Here is a 17,284-nt window from a genome sequence, read left to right as displayed (position 1 = left end):
GAGACAAACAATTGAGTGATTTTCCTGTGGGCAGCTGTACGGTCTAGATAGAACGCTAGAGCACGTTTACAGTCAAGGGTATGCAGAGCCTGTTCTCCTGGATTGGAGTGGGGCCTGGGAAAAAAGGTAGGTAGTATAATGGATTGATTAATGTGAAACTCCGATACTACCTTAGGTAAGAACTGAGGGTGAGTGCGGAGTACTGCCCGGTCCTGCAGAAGTTTAGTGTAAGGCAGATAGGTAACTAGGGCCTGTAACTCACTAACTCTGTGAGCAGATGTGATTGCCAAAAGAAAAATCACTTTCCATGTGAGATAGTGAAGATCACAGGATTGGAGAGGCTCGAACGGTGGTTTCATGAGCCGACCCAAAACCAGATTGAGGTCCCAAGAAGGGGCCGGAGGACGCAGTGGAGGCTTGAGGTGAAGCAAGCCCTTCAGAAAACGTGTTTTGAGGGGTTGTACTGAAATAGGAACGTCCCCAATACCTTTATGGAAGGCGGCCACCGCACTGACATGCATTCTGATGGAGGAAGTTTTGAGACCTGATTCTGACAAGTGCCAGAGATAGTCTAGAAACTTTGTGGTGGAATAGGTAAAGGGATCAAGGGATAGAGAAGAACACCATGATTTAAACCTGTTCCATTTGTAAAGATAAGATTTTCTTGTGGAAGGCTTCCATGAAGCAATCAGGACACGGGAAACTGGCTCCAAAAGGTTAAGTGGCTGAAGAATTAACCTTTCAACATCCAGGCCATCAGGGACAAGGCCTGAAGATTGGGGCGGCGTAGGCACCCGTCGTTCTGAGTGATCAGAAGTGGGTCCTTTCCCAAGGGAATGTGCCTGCGAATGGAGAGGTCCTGAAGTATTGGAAACCACACTTGGCAAGGCCAGTGAGGTGCTATCAGGATCATGCTTCCCTTGTCCTGATGTAACTTCACGAGAGTCTTTGAGAGAAGCAGAAGTGGAGGGAATGCATATAGGAGACCGGTTGCCCATGAGAGGGAGAACGCATCTCTTGGCTGAGAGTGTTGGCTGCGAGTGAGAGAGCAAAAGTTCTCTACTTTGCGGTTTTGAGATGACGCAAAGAGGTCTATGTAAGGATAACCCCAACGTTGGAATATTGAGTCCGCCATTGTGGGGTCGAGGGACCACTCGTGCGGTTGAAAGGCGTGACTCAGCTTGTCTGCCAACATTTTGTCCATTCCCGGCAAGTAGGTGGCCCTGAGTTACATCGAATGGGAGAGGGCCTCCGCTCATATCTGTGCAGCTTCCTGACACAGTAGGTAGGAGCCCGTCCCTCCCTGTTTGTTGATGTACCACATGGCCACCTGGTTGTCCATCTGAATCAGGATGACCTGGTTGGAAAGGTGATCCTGAAATACCCTGAGAGCATATCTGATTGCTCGCAGCTCCAGGAAATTGATTTGGTGTTTGGCTTCCTCTGGAGACCAAGTTCCTTGTGTCTGCAAATTGGCGACATGAGCTCCCCAGCCGAGGTTGGAAGCATTGGTGGTGAGAATTATTTGAGGGTCTGGGGCCTGGAAGGGTAGGCCTTGGAGGAGATTGGGGCCTTGGAGGAGATTGGCTAGAGACTGACGAAGTGGGTCGGTAATATGGACAATGGTCGATAGAGGTTGGACGGACTGAGTCCATTGTGACCTTAGCGTCCACTGCATGACTCTCATGGCCAAGCGGGCCATTGGGGTAACCTGTACTGAGGACGCCATGTGTCCCAGCAGGATGAGGAAGTGGCATGCAGTCGAGCAGTGCTGAGACTGTAGCTGGTGTGCGAGAGAAATGAGAGTGAGAGCTCGCTGTCGAGGCAGAAATGCCTTTGCTTGAAGGGTGTCCAAGTCTTCCCCTATGAAGAACAAAGTTTGAGATGGAACTAAGTAGGATTTCTCGTAGTTGACGAGAAATCCTAGCGAAATCAGAGTGTGTAAGGTAAGATGTAGGGACGACAGAGCAGTTTGCTGAGTGGAAGCCCTGATCAACCAATCGTCTAGATAGGGGTAGACGTGAACACCTTGAGTCCTGAGGAAGGCTGCTGCTACTACTACGAGGCACTTGGTGAAGACTCGTGGTGCAGATGCCAGGCCGAATGGTAGCACTCGGTACTGATAGTGCTTGGGGCCTACCAGAAATCTCAGAAATTTGCGATGAGATGGAGTTATCGCAATGTGTGTGTACGCTTCCTGGAGATCTAGAGGGCCAGTCTCCTCTTTGCAGAAGAGGAAGAAGGGAACCCAAGGTTACCATCTTGAACTTTTCTCGGTGGAGGTACTTGTTGAGGGCACGCAAGTCCAGAATTGGACGAACGCCGCCTGATTTTTTGGGGATTAGAAAGTACCGGGAATAGAATCCTAGGCCTTGTTGGGAGTAGGGTACTGGTTCTATTGCTCTGGACTGGAGGAGGAGGGAGACCTCCTGTTCCAGGAGTGGTGAGTGGTTGGATGTTCCCCACATCAGCAGAGGTGGGGAGTCCGGCGGGATGGAGATAAAGTTCAGGTGATAACCCTGAGAGATTATGGCAAGGACCCACTGGTCTGAGGTGATTGTGTGCCACCTGCTGTGGAAATGGCACAATCGACCTCCCACTGGTATCTGAGGCAGTGGGGGCTGGCTGCTGCTCTCTATGCAGGAGTCAAAAACCGGAAGCAAGGACTGGCTGAGGAGCTGCTTGCGGCTTTTGTTGACGAGACTGGGCCTTTTGGAAAGGTCTCGTGGAACGAGTTCCAGACGGTGGTGGATAGGACTTTGGACAGAAGAATGATTTTTAGTATCCTTCCTGAATGGCTGTTTGGAGGAATACTCAGAAGGCATCAGAGAGAGTTGGCGAAGGGTCTCATGATGCCCCTTGAGTTCCGCCACCGTCCGTTGAATCTGTTCACTAAACAGATTGTCTCTCATGCAGGGCAGATCAGACAATCTCTCTTGTACTTCAGAGCAGAAGTCCGAAGACTTATGCCAGGCCCATCTTCTTGCAGAAATAGCAGCTGCAGATACCCTGGAAGCGGTATCGAAGATATCATAAGAGGATCTTATTTCATGCTTCCCTGCCTCAAAACCCTTGTGAACCAGGGTTTGAAGCTGTTCCTGGAATTGCTGAGGCAGGGACTCTGCAAAGTCCTGCATCTGCTTGAATAAGACCCTATTATATTGGGTCATATAGAGCTGGTAAGAGGCGATCCAAAAGATGAGCATTGAACCCTGGAACACACGCCGGCCAATGGCATCCAGGAATTTCTGCTCCTTACCTGGGGGGAAGGAGGAGTGGGGTTTTGAGCATCGTGCCCTCTTTTGGGCAGATTCTACACCCACAGTTTGGTGATCCAGCTGAGGTTTCTGGAACCCTGGGGCTGACTGTACCAAGTAAATGGTATCTGCCTTTCGGTTGACTGGGGCTATGGAACCAGGGTGTTCCCAATTCTTTTTGAAAAGATCCAAAAGAACCTGGTGAATAGGGATGGAGGTTATTTCCTTGGGAGCATCCAGGAATTATAACAGCTCCATCATTTGGTGCCTATCATCTTGCTCAGTCTGCAATTGAAAGGGAGCCAATTCAGACATTTCCTTCACAAAATTTATGAAGGACAAGTCCTCTGGAGGAGAACGCTTCCTACTTTCAGTAGGAGAAGGTGGCGATGGTAAATCATCGGTGTCTTGAGATGAATCGTCAGTCCAGGTGTCATGGGGATCAGCACTTGCCCCTATAGGAACCTGAGAAGGACGGGACGATGGTATTTCTGAAGGTCCCGGTCTAGGCTCTGAAGGCATTGAGGGAAGTACTGGAGACACCGATGAAGGCATCGAGGGCAGCGGTGCAGGCATCGATGGATGGATCGGGGGTGCCAATGGGTGCACGGGCATCGATGGTTGAGGCAGCGGCAGGACTCCCGATGACTGAATGCGGAACGGTGTTTATCCTCCCGATGACAGGGTAAGCGGGGAAGGCACCGGAGCCATCGGTGACCCAGGATCCATTGGTGGAAAAGTGGCTATAAGCACTTCCATCTTCGAGAGCAGCGGTGCCAATGCTGCTGGAATGGGGTCGATAGTTGGTTCCGTGACCGGCACCGATTTCAGCGCCAGGGGAACTTGGAGTCTGTGCATCGCCTTATCGATGGCCTCCTGAACCATCGGTCCAGTTCTTCACGGAGACCTGGAGGAAGCAGCCCCGACTCCGGAAGGGAAGAAGGAGGCAGAGGCATAGCCGGAGGGACCGAGGCAACCCTCACCCATCCGGGTGAGGGTTGCCTCGGTGACCCGGTCGCAGAAAGGGTCGATGCCTTTTCTGGACGGGGTTTCTTCGATGGTGGCTTGGACGGGCTCCTACCTACTGTGTCAGGAAGCTGCGCAGATATGGGCGGAGGCCCTCTCCCATTCGATGTACCTCAGGGCCACCTACTTGCCGGGAGTGGACAATGTGTTAGCAGACAAACTGAGTCGCGCCTTTCAACCGCACGAGTGGTCCCTCGACCCCACAGTGGAGGACTCAATATTCCAACATTGGAGTTATCCTCACATAGACCTCTTTACGTCATCTCAAAACCACAAAGTAAAGAACTTTTGCTCTCTCACTCGCAGCCAACACTCTCAGCCAAGAGATGCGTTCTCCCTCTCATGGGCAACTGGTCTCCTATATGCATTCCCTCCACTTCCGCTTCTCTCGAAGACTCTCGTGAAGTTACATCAGGACAAGGGAAGCATGATCCTGATAGCACCTCACTGGCCTTGCCAAGTGTGGTTTCCAATACTTCAGGACCTCTCCATTTTCCTTCATCGATGGGCCGAGACTTCCGGTGTCGATGTTTCTCTCTACAATCCTCTAGGTCCTGAAGGGGAGTAGAGGTAGTCAAAGGCCGAGAAGTCGTTGATGCCGGACGGTCACTGGCCAGTGGCCAATACTGGCGCAAAGTGGATGGTGCCGGTTCAGAAGACGTCAATGCAATAGAAGGCGTCGGAGTTTGAGAACGGAAGAGAAGTTCCATTTTCTCCATTCTGGCCTTGCGACCTTTTGGTGTCATTAAGGCCCATTTGGTGCAAGTCAGGACATCAAGCTCGCACCTGAGACATATTACACAGACTTATGAGGGTCTGTTATGTACATGGTGCGAGTACAGTCTGGGCACGGACGGAACCCTGACGCCATGGCCTTTGAAAAATTGAGCCGCAGTGCAGTCGACAGCCAGTAGGCCGCAAGGGCCAAACTTGACGGGAATCGACCGAGAACGGGTAAAAAAAACTTACCGGAGTACTGCGGAGTCAAAAATTCGAAAGAGGGACCCCTGTGGGGTATGAAAGTTTTTAGTAATTCCATGAGGAAAATTCCTGACAGGAATCTCTGTGGAGCTCCTTAACCCACATGGCTACTGCTGCGCGGAATAAAGAAGACTGAAGGGGGACCCCTGCCGGCTGCAGGTTTAGTGCCATTCTGGGCATGCCCAGTAGGTGCCAGTCAAAGTTCTAGAAACTTTGACAAAAGTGTTCCGTGACTGGGCTCTATCCTGTGATATCACCCATATGTGAGGACTACCATCCTGCTTGTCCTGTGAGAAATGTTATTATTGTTATTAATAATCTGGATTTATGAACAGTTTTTCATTCAAACAAGATCCCAACACACGCTACAATAATATCCAAATAAAATGTCCTTTGCTTGGTCCAATAGAGATCACAACCTCCAATATCGGGTCCAAATGTTTAACTCATACAAACACAAACATATAAAGCATACATGCAGCTAGAGACATTGCTTGGTACTGAATAGATTTGGGGCTTGGGCACATAGAACAAACTGGCCCTAAAGCCTAGTTAAATGCTGCCCATCTGGGAAAAGATATTCCCTTTCAAAGATGATGCTTGTGAGAGAGGTCGGACATTCCCTTTGAACATAAGATTTACCATACTGGGTATAGCCCAAAGGTCCATCAAGCCAGTATCCTGTTTCCAACAGTGGCCAAACCAGGTCACAAGAATCCCAAAGGGTAGATATATTCCATGCTGCCTATCCCAGGGATAAAAGCAATGGATATCCCCAAGTCTACCTTAATAATGGTTTATGGACGTCTTCTCTAGGAACTTGTCCAAACCTTTTTTAAATGCAGCTACACTATCAGTTTTCACCAGATCCTCCAGCAATGAATTCCAGAGCTTAATTACTAATTGAGTAAAATAAATATTTTCAAATGTACAACTTAGTAACTTCATTATGTGCCCCTAGTCTTTGTACTTTATGAAAAAGTAAAACAACTGACTAATGATAGTCATTCTGCTCTACTCATTATTTTATAGACCTTTATCATATCTCCCCTCAGCCGTTTCTTCTCCAAGCTGAAGAGTCCTAACCTCTTTAGTCTTTCCTCATAGGGAACTCATTCCAAACCCTTTATCATTGTGGTTGCCCTTCTCTGTACCTTTTCAAATTCTGCTAAATCTTTTTTGAGATGTGGTGACCAGAATGGCACACAATACTCAAGATGAGGTCACACCATGGAGGCATGATGATATTCTCTGCTTTATTCTCCAGTCCTTTCCTAATAATCCCTAGCATTCTATTTGCTTTCTTGGCTGTTGCTGCACAGTGAGCAGAAGATTTCAATGTATTAACAACAATGATATCTAGATCCTTTCTTGAATGGTGACTCCTAATGTGGAACCTTGCATTTTATAGCTATAATTTGGGTAACTCTTCCCTATGTGTATCACTTTGCACTTGTCCACATTAAATTTCATTTGCATGTCCATTTTCCCAGTTTTGCAAGGTCCTCTTGCAATTTCTCACAATCCTCTTGAACAATTTTGTGTCATTGGCAAATTTGATCACCTCACTTGTTCCCATTTCCAGGTCATTTATAAATATATTTAAAAGCAGTGGTCGCAAAACAGATCCCTGGGGCACTCCACTATTCACCTTTTTCCATTGGGAACATTTACCATTTAGCCCTACTCTCTGCTTTCTATTTTTTAACCAGTTGGCAATCCACAATAAGACACTGCCCCCCATACTATGACTTTTTTATTTCCTAAGAAGTCTCTCGTGAGAGACTTTGTCAAATGCTTTCTGGAAATCTAGATATACTATATCAACTGGCTCACCTTTATCCACATGTTTATTTATGCTCTCAAAAAATATAGAAAATTAGAAAATTTGTGAGGCAAGACTTCCCTTGGCTAAATCCATGCTGGCTTTGTCCCATTAAACCATGGATATTTATATGTTCAGCAATTTTGTTCATGATAGTTACTCCATTTTGCCTGGCACAGACATCAGACTCACTGGTCTGTAGTTTCCTGGATCAATGATAATTTACAGATTACCAGCAACAGGTCCGTAATTTAATTTTTAAGTTTTCAGCACTCTGGTGATTTGCTACTCTTTAGTCTTCCAGGTTCACTGAGATTTATTTCAGTTCCCTTGAATCCATCACCTTTGAATATTTCTGGCATGCATACTCGTATATCTCTTACATCTTCCTCAGTGACTACAGAAGCAAAGAATTCATTTAGTCTCTCAGCTATGGCTTTGTAATCCCTGTTCCCCTTTTACCCCTTGATCATCTAATGGGCCAACTGATTCCCTCGCAGACTTTTTACCTCCCAATGTACCCGAAAAAGTTTTTATTATGAGTTTTTGCTTCCACAGCAAGCTTCTTTTCAAATTCTCTCTTTGCCTTCCTTATCAATGCTTTGCATCTGACTTGAAGATGCAGGCTCCCTTCATACTTTATCCCCGGTGCAAAGGGTGAAAGAGTGCCTGCTTCATCCAGGCAGCTTTCTCTCTGATGCAAGGTTCAGTTACATACAGGCCGATACAGTAAAATTCGCGGGAGAGCGCCTGCTCTCCCAGCGCGTGCACAGGCCACTCTCCTGTGCGCGCGATTCAGTAAGAAAAAATATTCAAATTAGGGCCCGCGGTAAAAAGAGGCGCTAGGGATACTAGCGCATCCCTAGCACCTCTTTTTTGACAGGAGAGGCGGCTGTCAGCAAGTTTGACAGCAGATGCTCAATTTTGCCAGCGTCGGTTCTCAAACCCGCTGACAGCCATGGGTTCGGAAACCAGACGCCGGCAAAATTGAACGTCCGTTTTTCAACCTGCGAGCCAATTTAAAATTTTTTTTTTTTTTTAACTTTTGGGACCTCCAACTTAATATCGCCAAGATATTAAGTAGGAGGGTGTACAGAAAAGCAGTTTTTCCTGCTTTTCTGTGCACTTTCCAGGTGCCGGCAGAAAATTAACGCCTACCTTTGGGTAGGCGCTAATTTCGAAAGTAAAATGTGCGGCTTGGCTGCACATTTTACTTACTGAATCGCGCGGGAATAACTAATAGGGCCATCGACATGCATTTGCATGTTGCGGGCGCTATTAGTTTCGGGGGGGTTGGACGTGCGTTTTCGATGCGCTATTACCCCTTACTGAATAAGGGGTAAAGCTAGCGCGTCCAAACGCGGGTTAACAGTGCTCTCCGCCGGAGCGCACTGTACTGTATCGACCTGACAGTTAGCCGAGCCGAAATGTCCCTTAAGTCAAAGGGCTCCCCAGATGGAGCAAATATTCCTTTATCCACCTGCCCCCATGGGCAGCCCTCCCCATCAGCCAGCTAGCACCAAGTTCTTCACCTTGCTGAGATGCCCACTGGCTGCTGCCGCTGCCACTGCCACTTCTCCAAACATCAGCTGCCTCAGTTCAGGCAAGTGTTGTACTAGACAGCATTTGAACTTGCCCCTTAAAACTGCTTCTGACCCAAATAACAGATCACACCCTTTTCTTTTTTAAATGCTAATTTTTACAGATCCCAGCAGAAAGTCAATCAATGGAGCACTGCAAACTGGAGAACCAGTAACCTAAGCAATGTAATATACATCCCTCTCTTGATAAGCATCTGAGCATCGCACCATGGCCCCCCTGACACATGCCCTGCTCAAGATAGACAAATTTTAGTGCTTTATCATGATTTTATTTTTATACAGCTTTGCCTGTATATGGGAATAAAAAGCTCAGAATGGGCTGGGGCACCCTGAGGACTCGTTAGGCTCATATCATACAATTCACTCGCAAGCCAGAGTCAAGAGGCCTCTGCGTTTCTTCTGGATCCTCTGGGCAGTTTGTTTTACTGAACACAATTGGGGCACCCCAAAAGGCATCCTCTGTCTCACTGGAAGGATTTCTGCATACTTACTCCCTACACTCCAGCCTGCTCCATGCCAAAGGGTAAATCTGCATGCTTGTAACTCAGCAGGATGTCTGCAATACATGTAGATGGATAACAAGAATTATTTAAATGCTGGCTGCCATCATCCAGGTCTGGGTGCTCCTGGCCATCTGGGTTCTCTTCACAGTCTGTAAAAAAACAAACAAAACAGAAAGCAGAGATGCAGGAATTATTCTGAGTAGTTTTTGTGAATGGAAGGCTTCTGTAATCGGACTTTACAGTTCAATCCAACAGAACTTGTACAAAACTAGCATGAGTGGTTGTGGTTCAACACAAAGCATGCGACCTCTGACTGGCAGACTAGAGTGCAGGGAGCAGAGCCTTACCCTCCTGTTCTCCGTCATGCAACTGCTGGCTTGCCATGAGCGAGGACTGGCTGAGAACCGCATCTGACATCCGAGCAGAGCTTAGAGCCTTACCAGCCATTAAACTCATTCCGGCCAGATTATCCAGCTGAACCTGAAGCACCAAGAACAGAGAAAGAGAACCAGTTTTTTTTTATGCACAGTTGCTTGACTCACTTCCACTTGAAATATTTTTTTCCTTTAATCTGGCTTAATGTTTAAATAAATGACAGCATGCTCAGTAAAATGTTATTTTTATCCAAGTGACGTGGAGAACACTACAAATAGCCCAGGAATGTGCACAGACTTCACTTTTACATGCACCAACTTTCTGCCCTCCCAGCCCAACTGTCAGGCACTTCAGGACATTCATAAGCAAACTGGCCAGCTAGTGGTTCAATACGTCAGGATAAACTCAGTCTCCCGATACTCATACAGTTTTATTGATTGATCCTAGCCATGCAAGGGGAAAGGAAACATACATAAGCATCATCGCTGGTCTGGATAGTATGGTGACGCTGCAGAGTCCTTGGCCTGGAGTGGTCACCAGAGGATGCTCTGGGAGAGTAGCAGACTCCATTGTGATCAGGCATCTCCATCGCCTGTCCTGGGGTGCCTCTGTCCAGGCATACTCCTGTGTTAATGGACTCTTGCAAAGACAAAACATAATAGGATTCTTCAGAAAACAGGCAGAAAATCTGAACGTGTTTTCCAAGGAAACAGCTTTGTATAATCACACCTCAAGATGATATAACCATTATGGGGGGGAAAAAAAAGCTTTGATCAGAGTGCAGGTTTTCCTTAATAATGTATCAATAACCCTTGCGCCCATAGCTCCTCCAAACGTCATTTTAAAATGCTATGTACAAAAATCCACTTCATATAAATTGTCATTAAGATACCGCTTGTGTTTAAAGCTTCTTCTGACTACCCATTCCCAACACCAGAAACAGAAATGCATTTGGGAATAGCTGTACTGGCCCTCATCAATATTCCTTGAAGGTATCATGGTGACACATAGTAAGCTGAATGTAGCCATGGACTCAGAGCGGACCCTGCAAAGTAAAATTATCAGAGGGTCTGTCGAGAATAAAAGGGCACATGCTTAAACCAAAAAAGTGCAACAATTTAAGAAACTAACTACACTAGTCACAAAAAAAGGTAGCCAAGGAGTAACAGAAAAAAAGGTCAGAACAGGTAAATTGATATTTTAATTTAAGTTATGATTTTACTGATTTTATTATTTTATTTCTAGTAAACCGTTATGATTGATCCCAGAATGACAGCATACAAAAGCAATAAATAAATAAGCCATTTTATATACCGTTGTCCAAACGAAGATCACAACAGTTTACAACATGACAAGACTCTAGCTAGTGGTACTGATTCGGGTGCACGGTGCAGAAAAGGCTGCATAACTTTCCCGTCACAGGAAAACAGCCCTTCGCATTACACCACCCCCAACCCTCTTACCAAAAGACACCCTGCTGAGTAAGATTTCAAGAACTCATAGCATTTGCCACTGACAAATTACCTTTACAAAGCAAACACAGCTCATCAAAAAGCAATCTCCAAAGACAAGCAGTGCAAAGAAATCATTGTGTGCCCTTTGAAACTGCTCTGAGCAGAAACATGAGTACTTGGCAGCTTTACAAAGTCCAACATTCTCAAGTCAAAGCAACAGGGAAGATATAGGATGGACTTTTAACCACATACATATCCAGATGGCAAACTAGTGGGTCAAAAGGTGCTAACTGAATATAGCTTCCAGGCCAGGAAGGCCTCAGACACTTTCTAAGAAAACATCAGGTTGACACCTTATCAGCTTCCAGATACAGAACACAGCTCAAAAAGCAGCGGAGTCAGATAGTCACCAATGACCCTGTGTCAATGGCTGTGAGACAGGTTCCCAACTCCTGGATTACTTTTAGCTGGCTTGGAAAGGAAAATTGGTTCTTACCTGCTAATTTTCGTTCCTGTAGTACCACAGATCAGTCCAGACTCCTGGGTTTTACCTCCCTGCCAGCAGATGGAGACAGAGAAAGTTTTACTGATACTGCTACATAACCTAGTGTGCCACCTGCAGTCCCTCAGTATTGACTTGTATCCAAACCAAGATGATACACTCACTAAAAACCTTTACAGCAAAAACTCTACCACCCCCCCACAATGAACAGGAGGATGGTTACGTTGTAATCAACTGGAATCTCTGTCCCAGAAACTAAGGTAAACAAACAGTGTGGAGAACCAGCAACAACTCTCCATTAGAAACGAACCATCAGAACGAGCGGCTGACTCTCCCCCCTCAACGGGCAGGTCTCTGGACTGATCTGTGGTAGGTTATGTAAGGTGTCAGTAAAACGTTTCCCCTCTCCATCCGCTGGCAGGGATGCAAAACCCAGGCGTCTGGACTGATCTGGGTACATACTGGAAAGTCAGCATAAAGCAGCCAGAGTTTTAACAGGACAGAATTGCCTCTAACACACTGTAGTTAAAGCTCTCTTCACCAAAGTAATTCTCTCCCACAGTTTGTTACAGTTGTCACAATCTGCTACAGGAAAGTTACATACACAGTCACTGGCTGTGAGCAAGTTTTCTTGTCTGTTAAAATCTACTAAGGAGCCCTTTTGCATTTCTCTGTAACACAGAAGCTAAATTAGGCAGCAGAGAAAAGTGCTTAAAAATAATTTCAGATTTATGTTTTTAAATTACCAGAGATGCTTTGTAGTACCGACGGTGGATTTCTTTCTATCCATTGCATATACACACACATACATACGGAGGTCCATATTAAGTGCCATTTAGATGGATAAGTTTAGACTTAACCAGCTAAGTGGCAACAGTTGAATATATGCCCGGGATCAGTGGCTGCCACTTAGCCTGATAACTGGTGGTGGGCAGAGCAAGGCTTACTCATTAATCCCATTAAGGGTGGTGAAAGTGGTGCAAGAACTTGTACTGTGGAGACCTAGCAGAAGTAACTATTACTGGTGTGATAATGGCTGTTGAGGACTAGTACAGAAATGTATTATTTTATGTTATATTGTATTTTGTATATTGTACTTTTTATATAGTTGTACATCGCCTTGGGTTGGTGGTTTTTTTTTTTTTTGTTTGTTTGTTTTTTATTTTAACATTAAGGCAATCAATAAATTAAATAAATAGGAGGAACTGAATTAGCTGAATAAGTTATCCAGCTAAGTCCGGTCATCCCATAGACCTATCCTAAAGTTAGCTAGATATACTTCTCCGGCTAACTTTAGGATAGCTGTGCATATTCAGCAGCATGCCTGTGCCACTGAATATTCAGGTTAAGTTAGCTAATAGGTTTGTGCAGCTAGCTAGCTGAGCCACAAAAGCAGCTCAATATGGACCTCATATTATATTTATATTTGACTGCAAAATAATACCGAGCAGACAAAGCCTTGGCATACTCCTGCTTATTGCCTATCGCAGAAAGGTGAGACTTAAACACTACATGCATAGTGGAATGCCTCCTGCTCAGGCAGTCACATTTTACTATCTTACAGTGCCGAGACTATCTCTCACCTTTACTGGGCACCTTATTCCTGCTGAATGTGGATGCACCTTGCTGTCGGTAGTGATGCATGCCCATGTCCTGTGGGCGATTCACATTCCCATGAAGAGATCCCGGGTCCCCATGTCCACCAGCCTTAACAAGCCGGGGGCTCTTGTGACAACCTTTGGTCAAAGTGCTGGAAGCGTCCGACTCTTCCTCTCGGGCCACGTCATTGCAGCAATCCTCCTCCATGCTCTCCGAGTGCATCAGAGGCGGCTGCTGTACATACCTGTGCGTGGGAGCTGCTGGTTGCTGCTGCTGCTGCTGCATACACTCCTGTGCCCTAATCTGTAAAAGGTGCTGGGGGCTGGCATGGTGGTGGTACGAGTCTGTGTTTTGATAAGGCACAGACAAACTTTGACATTCGGAGAGACTGTGTCCTCCTCCTTGGTTCATTTGCCTGACCAGTTTGTTCAGCTCTTGCTGCTGCTGCTGCTGCTTCATCAACTGTGCAAATTCCACGGGGGGGAGTCGCACGTCTGCGTGCCCCGTTAGAGAATGGCGCGGGGAGAGCAGTCCTTGAAGCATGTGTGGTACTTGCTGCTGCTGGTGATGGCCGTAGTCTCCTGGCGTCGGAGACAACAATGCCTGCTGTAGTGCTGATGCAGGGTAGGCGTGCTGCGTGTTCGGGGAGAAGCTGGAGAACTGGCTGAGTGGGGGGATACTCAAAGCCTGCGTCTGAGGGAAGCCCCCCCCTGCCGATGGGCTGTAGCCGCTGGGAGAAGCTCGGGACTGATCGGGGAAAAGGTGAGGGTGTAAGTGACTCTGCTCACAGTTGGCAGGAGAAAACCTGCTTGTGTTCAAGCTGAAAAGAAAAAAAGAAACAAAAAAAAAAGGTTTTGCTGTGCCTACTGGATCTCAAGCCTAAACATGTCATCAGTTACTACTGGTGATCATTTTAGGAGAATAAACAAACCACAATGTGTGGCGCAGAATTACACAGTCTCTCCTTTCCCTCAGAGCATCACGGCATTGTGAATAAACTGCAGAGTGGGCACAACTGCTGGCTGGAGTGCTGCATATACTACTGAAGAGAAGTGCCAGCCTTTGCAATACTTCAGTTATTTACATTACATATACAGATACCACATGCATCACCTGCCTGGGGTTCTGAGGAAGAGTCTCTCTATAGCTGTCTCTTTACATGCATCAGTGTGATGCTTGCAAGGGGCTCTGATAATGAGTAGCACAGTTATTTATTTATTTATTTAAAACTTCTTAAATACCGTTATGACAAATAAAATTTGATCAAAACGGTTTACAAATATTTCTAATCTAACAAAATAAAATATAAAATAAATAAAGATAGAATTTTGAATGGTAAAATAAAAATAAAGTTAGAACAAAAATACAATAGGTAACATATCAATATAAATAATAAATTTATATCTAAAGAGATTAATAAATCTATTTTACTAAACCAAAAGATTAGGTTTTCTAACAGAGGGATTGATACGCTGGAGAAGCCAATCAGCAAAAGAAAATATGGAGGGAGAGCTGAGAGATATAGACCAACAGTCACAACACTACCCTGTAAAAAACCACCTCAAGAAATCCCTTCTAAGTTTTTAGCAGAGAAACACAAATTTCAAGAGATGTTACTGTTGGCGTTGTGCTGCTAGATGCACAATGGCACCAGGTCAAATGGATGTTTAAGCAGAATAAAGAGCAGCACAACCACAACCAAATTAATGGCGATCTTTCCCCGGATGGCAAGTTGAATTCTATCCTTACTTTGCCATAGTCTGAACATGATCTTGTGCAATTACTTTATTCTCTGGCTCAGCCATTGACTTTCTTTATGACCGAGCCGTTTTACCTTCCTGACCACAGAATGCTCTCCTGTAACGGAGTAAGGATTCTCTCTTCCCAGCTGCTTTTAGGAACATTCAAGACCTTTTTCTGAGCTTGGACAGACGTTACCTGTGTGCCTCTGCACTGTCAGCGCTCAGCTGCTTCGACAGTGGCCTGTGGGTGTAACCTGGCAGGGAAGCCATCAGGTTAGCTCGATGCTGCATCTGGAGTTGATTGGCACAAGGGCTGATGGACATGCCACAAGCTTGAGAGGGCAGGCCCTGTGCGGTGGTTCCCTGCAGAAGGCTGCCACGCCTAAGCATGTCAGTGGGTTCTTGCACTTGGATGGTGACTTGCTGGGCTGTGGATGCTCATGTGTGGCAGTGCAAGGTTTGGAGGAGGGGAGCCATTGCTGGACCGCTGGAAGATTGCGTTGTGGGAAGGTAAGCCTTGAAACTGGGACGTGGATGTAGCACCTGGAACGTAAACCAAAGTCATTTATATTCAATTTTGATAAGAGAAATCTTGGAAGAGCATCCAAGGACTCAAGAAATGAAAGCAGAGAGAAAGAAAAACCAGATGTAGGATTATACATGTATAACATAGCTGTAACCTTTGTGCACACAGCACATGACCTGATCAAAGCTGAGTTTATGGGGAAATTGCAATCCTTCCACAAAGTCTCTGCTATGTCAGCTAGCCATTTCCTCAAAATAAAAGTCAGATCTTTAAGTAAAGTATCTGGGAAAGAAGCACTCTAGAGCTTTCCTGGTCAGTTGCACCTACAGTGTTTTTCAGAGATTAAAACCCTGCAGGAAGCAGAAGCCATGCAGTGTATCAGAAGGACATACCATGAGTCTGCAGCACTGCACTGGTGACAGGAGGGGGACTGTTTGGCTGTCTGAAGAGATGGTTACTAGGGTGATTTGGAGGTGGACTAGACTGCTGTATTCGCAACCTGAAGACAGAAACACACATGAGGCATTGTCACAGTCCTGATGCTTCAAGAGGCTTAGGCGCTTTCAGTTATGTGACCCATTGGAAATGCAACATCTTCCACCATTATCTAGAGATAGGGTCAGGGATGCTCACACAAAAAGATCACATCACACCACCTTAGCATGTTCTCTACTACTCTCAGCCTCCTCGGTTCCAGCCAAGGTCTGTAAACATTTATTCATTCTAGATTTCCACTGCTGTTTAACTTTTCAGACACCACCACCAAATGAATGGGGTCAAAAAAAAATAGGGGAATGACAATACTTCCTACAAAAGAAAGCTCCCTATTGAAACAATTATCTTATTTAAATTTGATCATGAACATACTGAAAATGGATATGACCAGCATACTAGGCACTTCCTGCAGATAAACTTTTGTTTGCCTTATGTTTAATCACAAGACAGAACAAAATGTTATTCATGACAGCCATTTCTGGCTTGTAGAAATCTTACCTGATTTAAACATCCCACCCTATCTGGAAGGGGGATCCCGTTTCTTATTTAATGCAGTCCATTTCTGTTATTATATTCCTCATTTCCTCCCCTTGTGACTCCCAGCAAAGCCTCTTGTACTGAGCGGATTTCTGCCCCAGATTTATGACCTCTATGGTCGGGACTCTTGCAAAAAGTTTGAGCTTCTCTTGGTGGGGAGGGAGGAGGTCACAGTGTTACTCTTAAGTAGGACTCACTCTGTGCCAAGTGGCATCTCTTACCTCTGCAGCTGATGAGTGAGGAGAGCTGGCTGGTTTTCACAAGCTTGCCCCATGGAAGGAGCTTGAAGGGGTGGAGAAGGCTGAGGTGGTCTGATACAATCCTAGTGCAGCCAAGAACAAGGAAAGGGAAGTATTTAAGCAAAGCAATGCACCATGGACTAGGGCGTGTGTCAAGGGAGTTTCACACCATGTGCTCCCAGCTCACCATGAATAAACAGCTGTTAGCACAATGCCTTATATCGCCTGAGGCCACTGAATTACATTTAAAAAATGTACCAATTAGTAAAAACAAAATTAAAAAGACCATAATGCAGTGGGAGTGGGTACCGAGAAAACCAGAACTACAGCTTTCTACGAGGGCTTTCTTACGGTAACACTATCTGTGGCAGGAGAGCTCAGCTGTGCTTTCCATTCCTCAGCCCGACATCCCTCCTAGGCAGGGACACCGTAAGAAAGCCCTCGTCTCAGTACCTGGATTTGCTGATGAAGAATTTGGTGCTGATGCTCTTGCTGGTACAATATGTGCTGCTGTTGTGTCTGCTCCAGCATCCTCTCGTCTATGTGCACACCGTACATCTTCTGGAGCTGTTCGCACTCCTGCAATGAGCGGTAAAGCACAGCAATATCAGCCATCATCACA

The 17,284-nt window shown here is 45.9% G+C and overlaps 1 protein-coding gene across 1 annotated transcript in view; it reads right to left on the bottom strand.

Annotated features, from left to right (window-relative positions):
• Positions 1–17,284, bottom strand: part of SIK3 (SIK family kinase 3) — a 241,798-nt gene that overhangs the window by 1,069 nt on the left and 223,445 nt on the right. The window contains 9 exon segments of the mRNA XM_029572295.1: positions 9,182–9,342; positions 9,541–9,673; positions 10,041–10,207; positions 13,108–13,943; positions 15,062–15,289; positions 15,291–15,408; positions 15,784–15,890; positions 16,645–16,745; positions 17,116–17,241. Coding sequence (XP_029428155.1) covers positions 9,185–9,342; positions 9,541–9,673; positions 10,041–10,207; positions 13,108–13,943; positions 15,062–15,289; positions 15,291–15,408; positions 15,784–15,890; positions 16,645–16,745; positions 17,116–17,241 — 1,974 coding nt within the window. The 3' untranslated portion in view covers positions 9,182–9,184.

This window comes from Rhinatrema bivittatum, chromosome 12, assembly GCF_901001135.1.
Source record: "Rhinatrema bivittatum chromosome 12, aRhiBiv1.1, whole genome shotgun sequence".
Lineage (NCBI taxonomy): Eukaryota > Metazoa > Chordata > Amphibia > Gymnophiona > Rhinatrematidae > Rhinatrema > Rhinatrema bivittatum.
The sequence above is the reverse complement of the archived record's forward strand: the minus strand, read 5'-3'. Positions and strand labels throughout refer to the sequence as shown.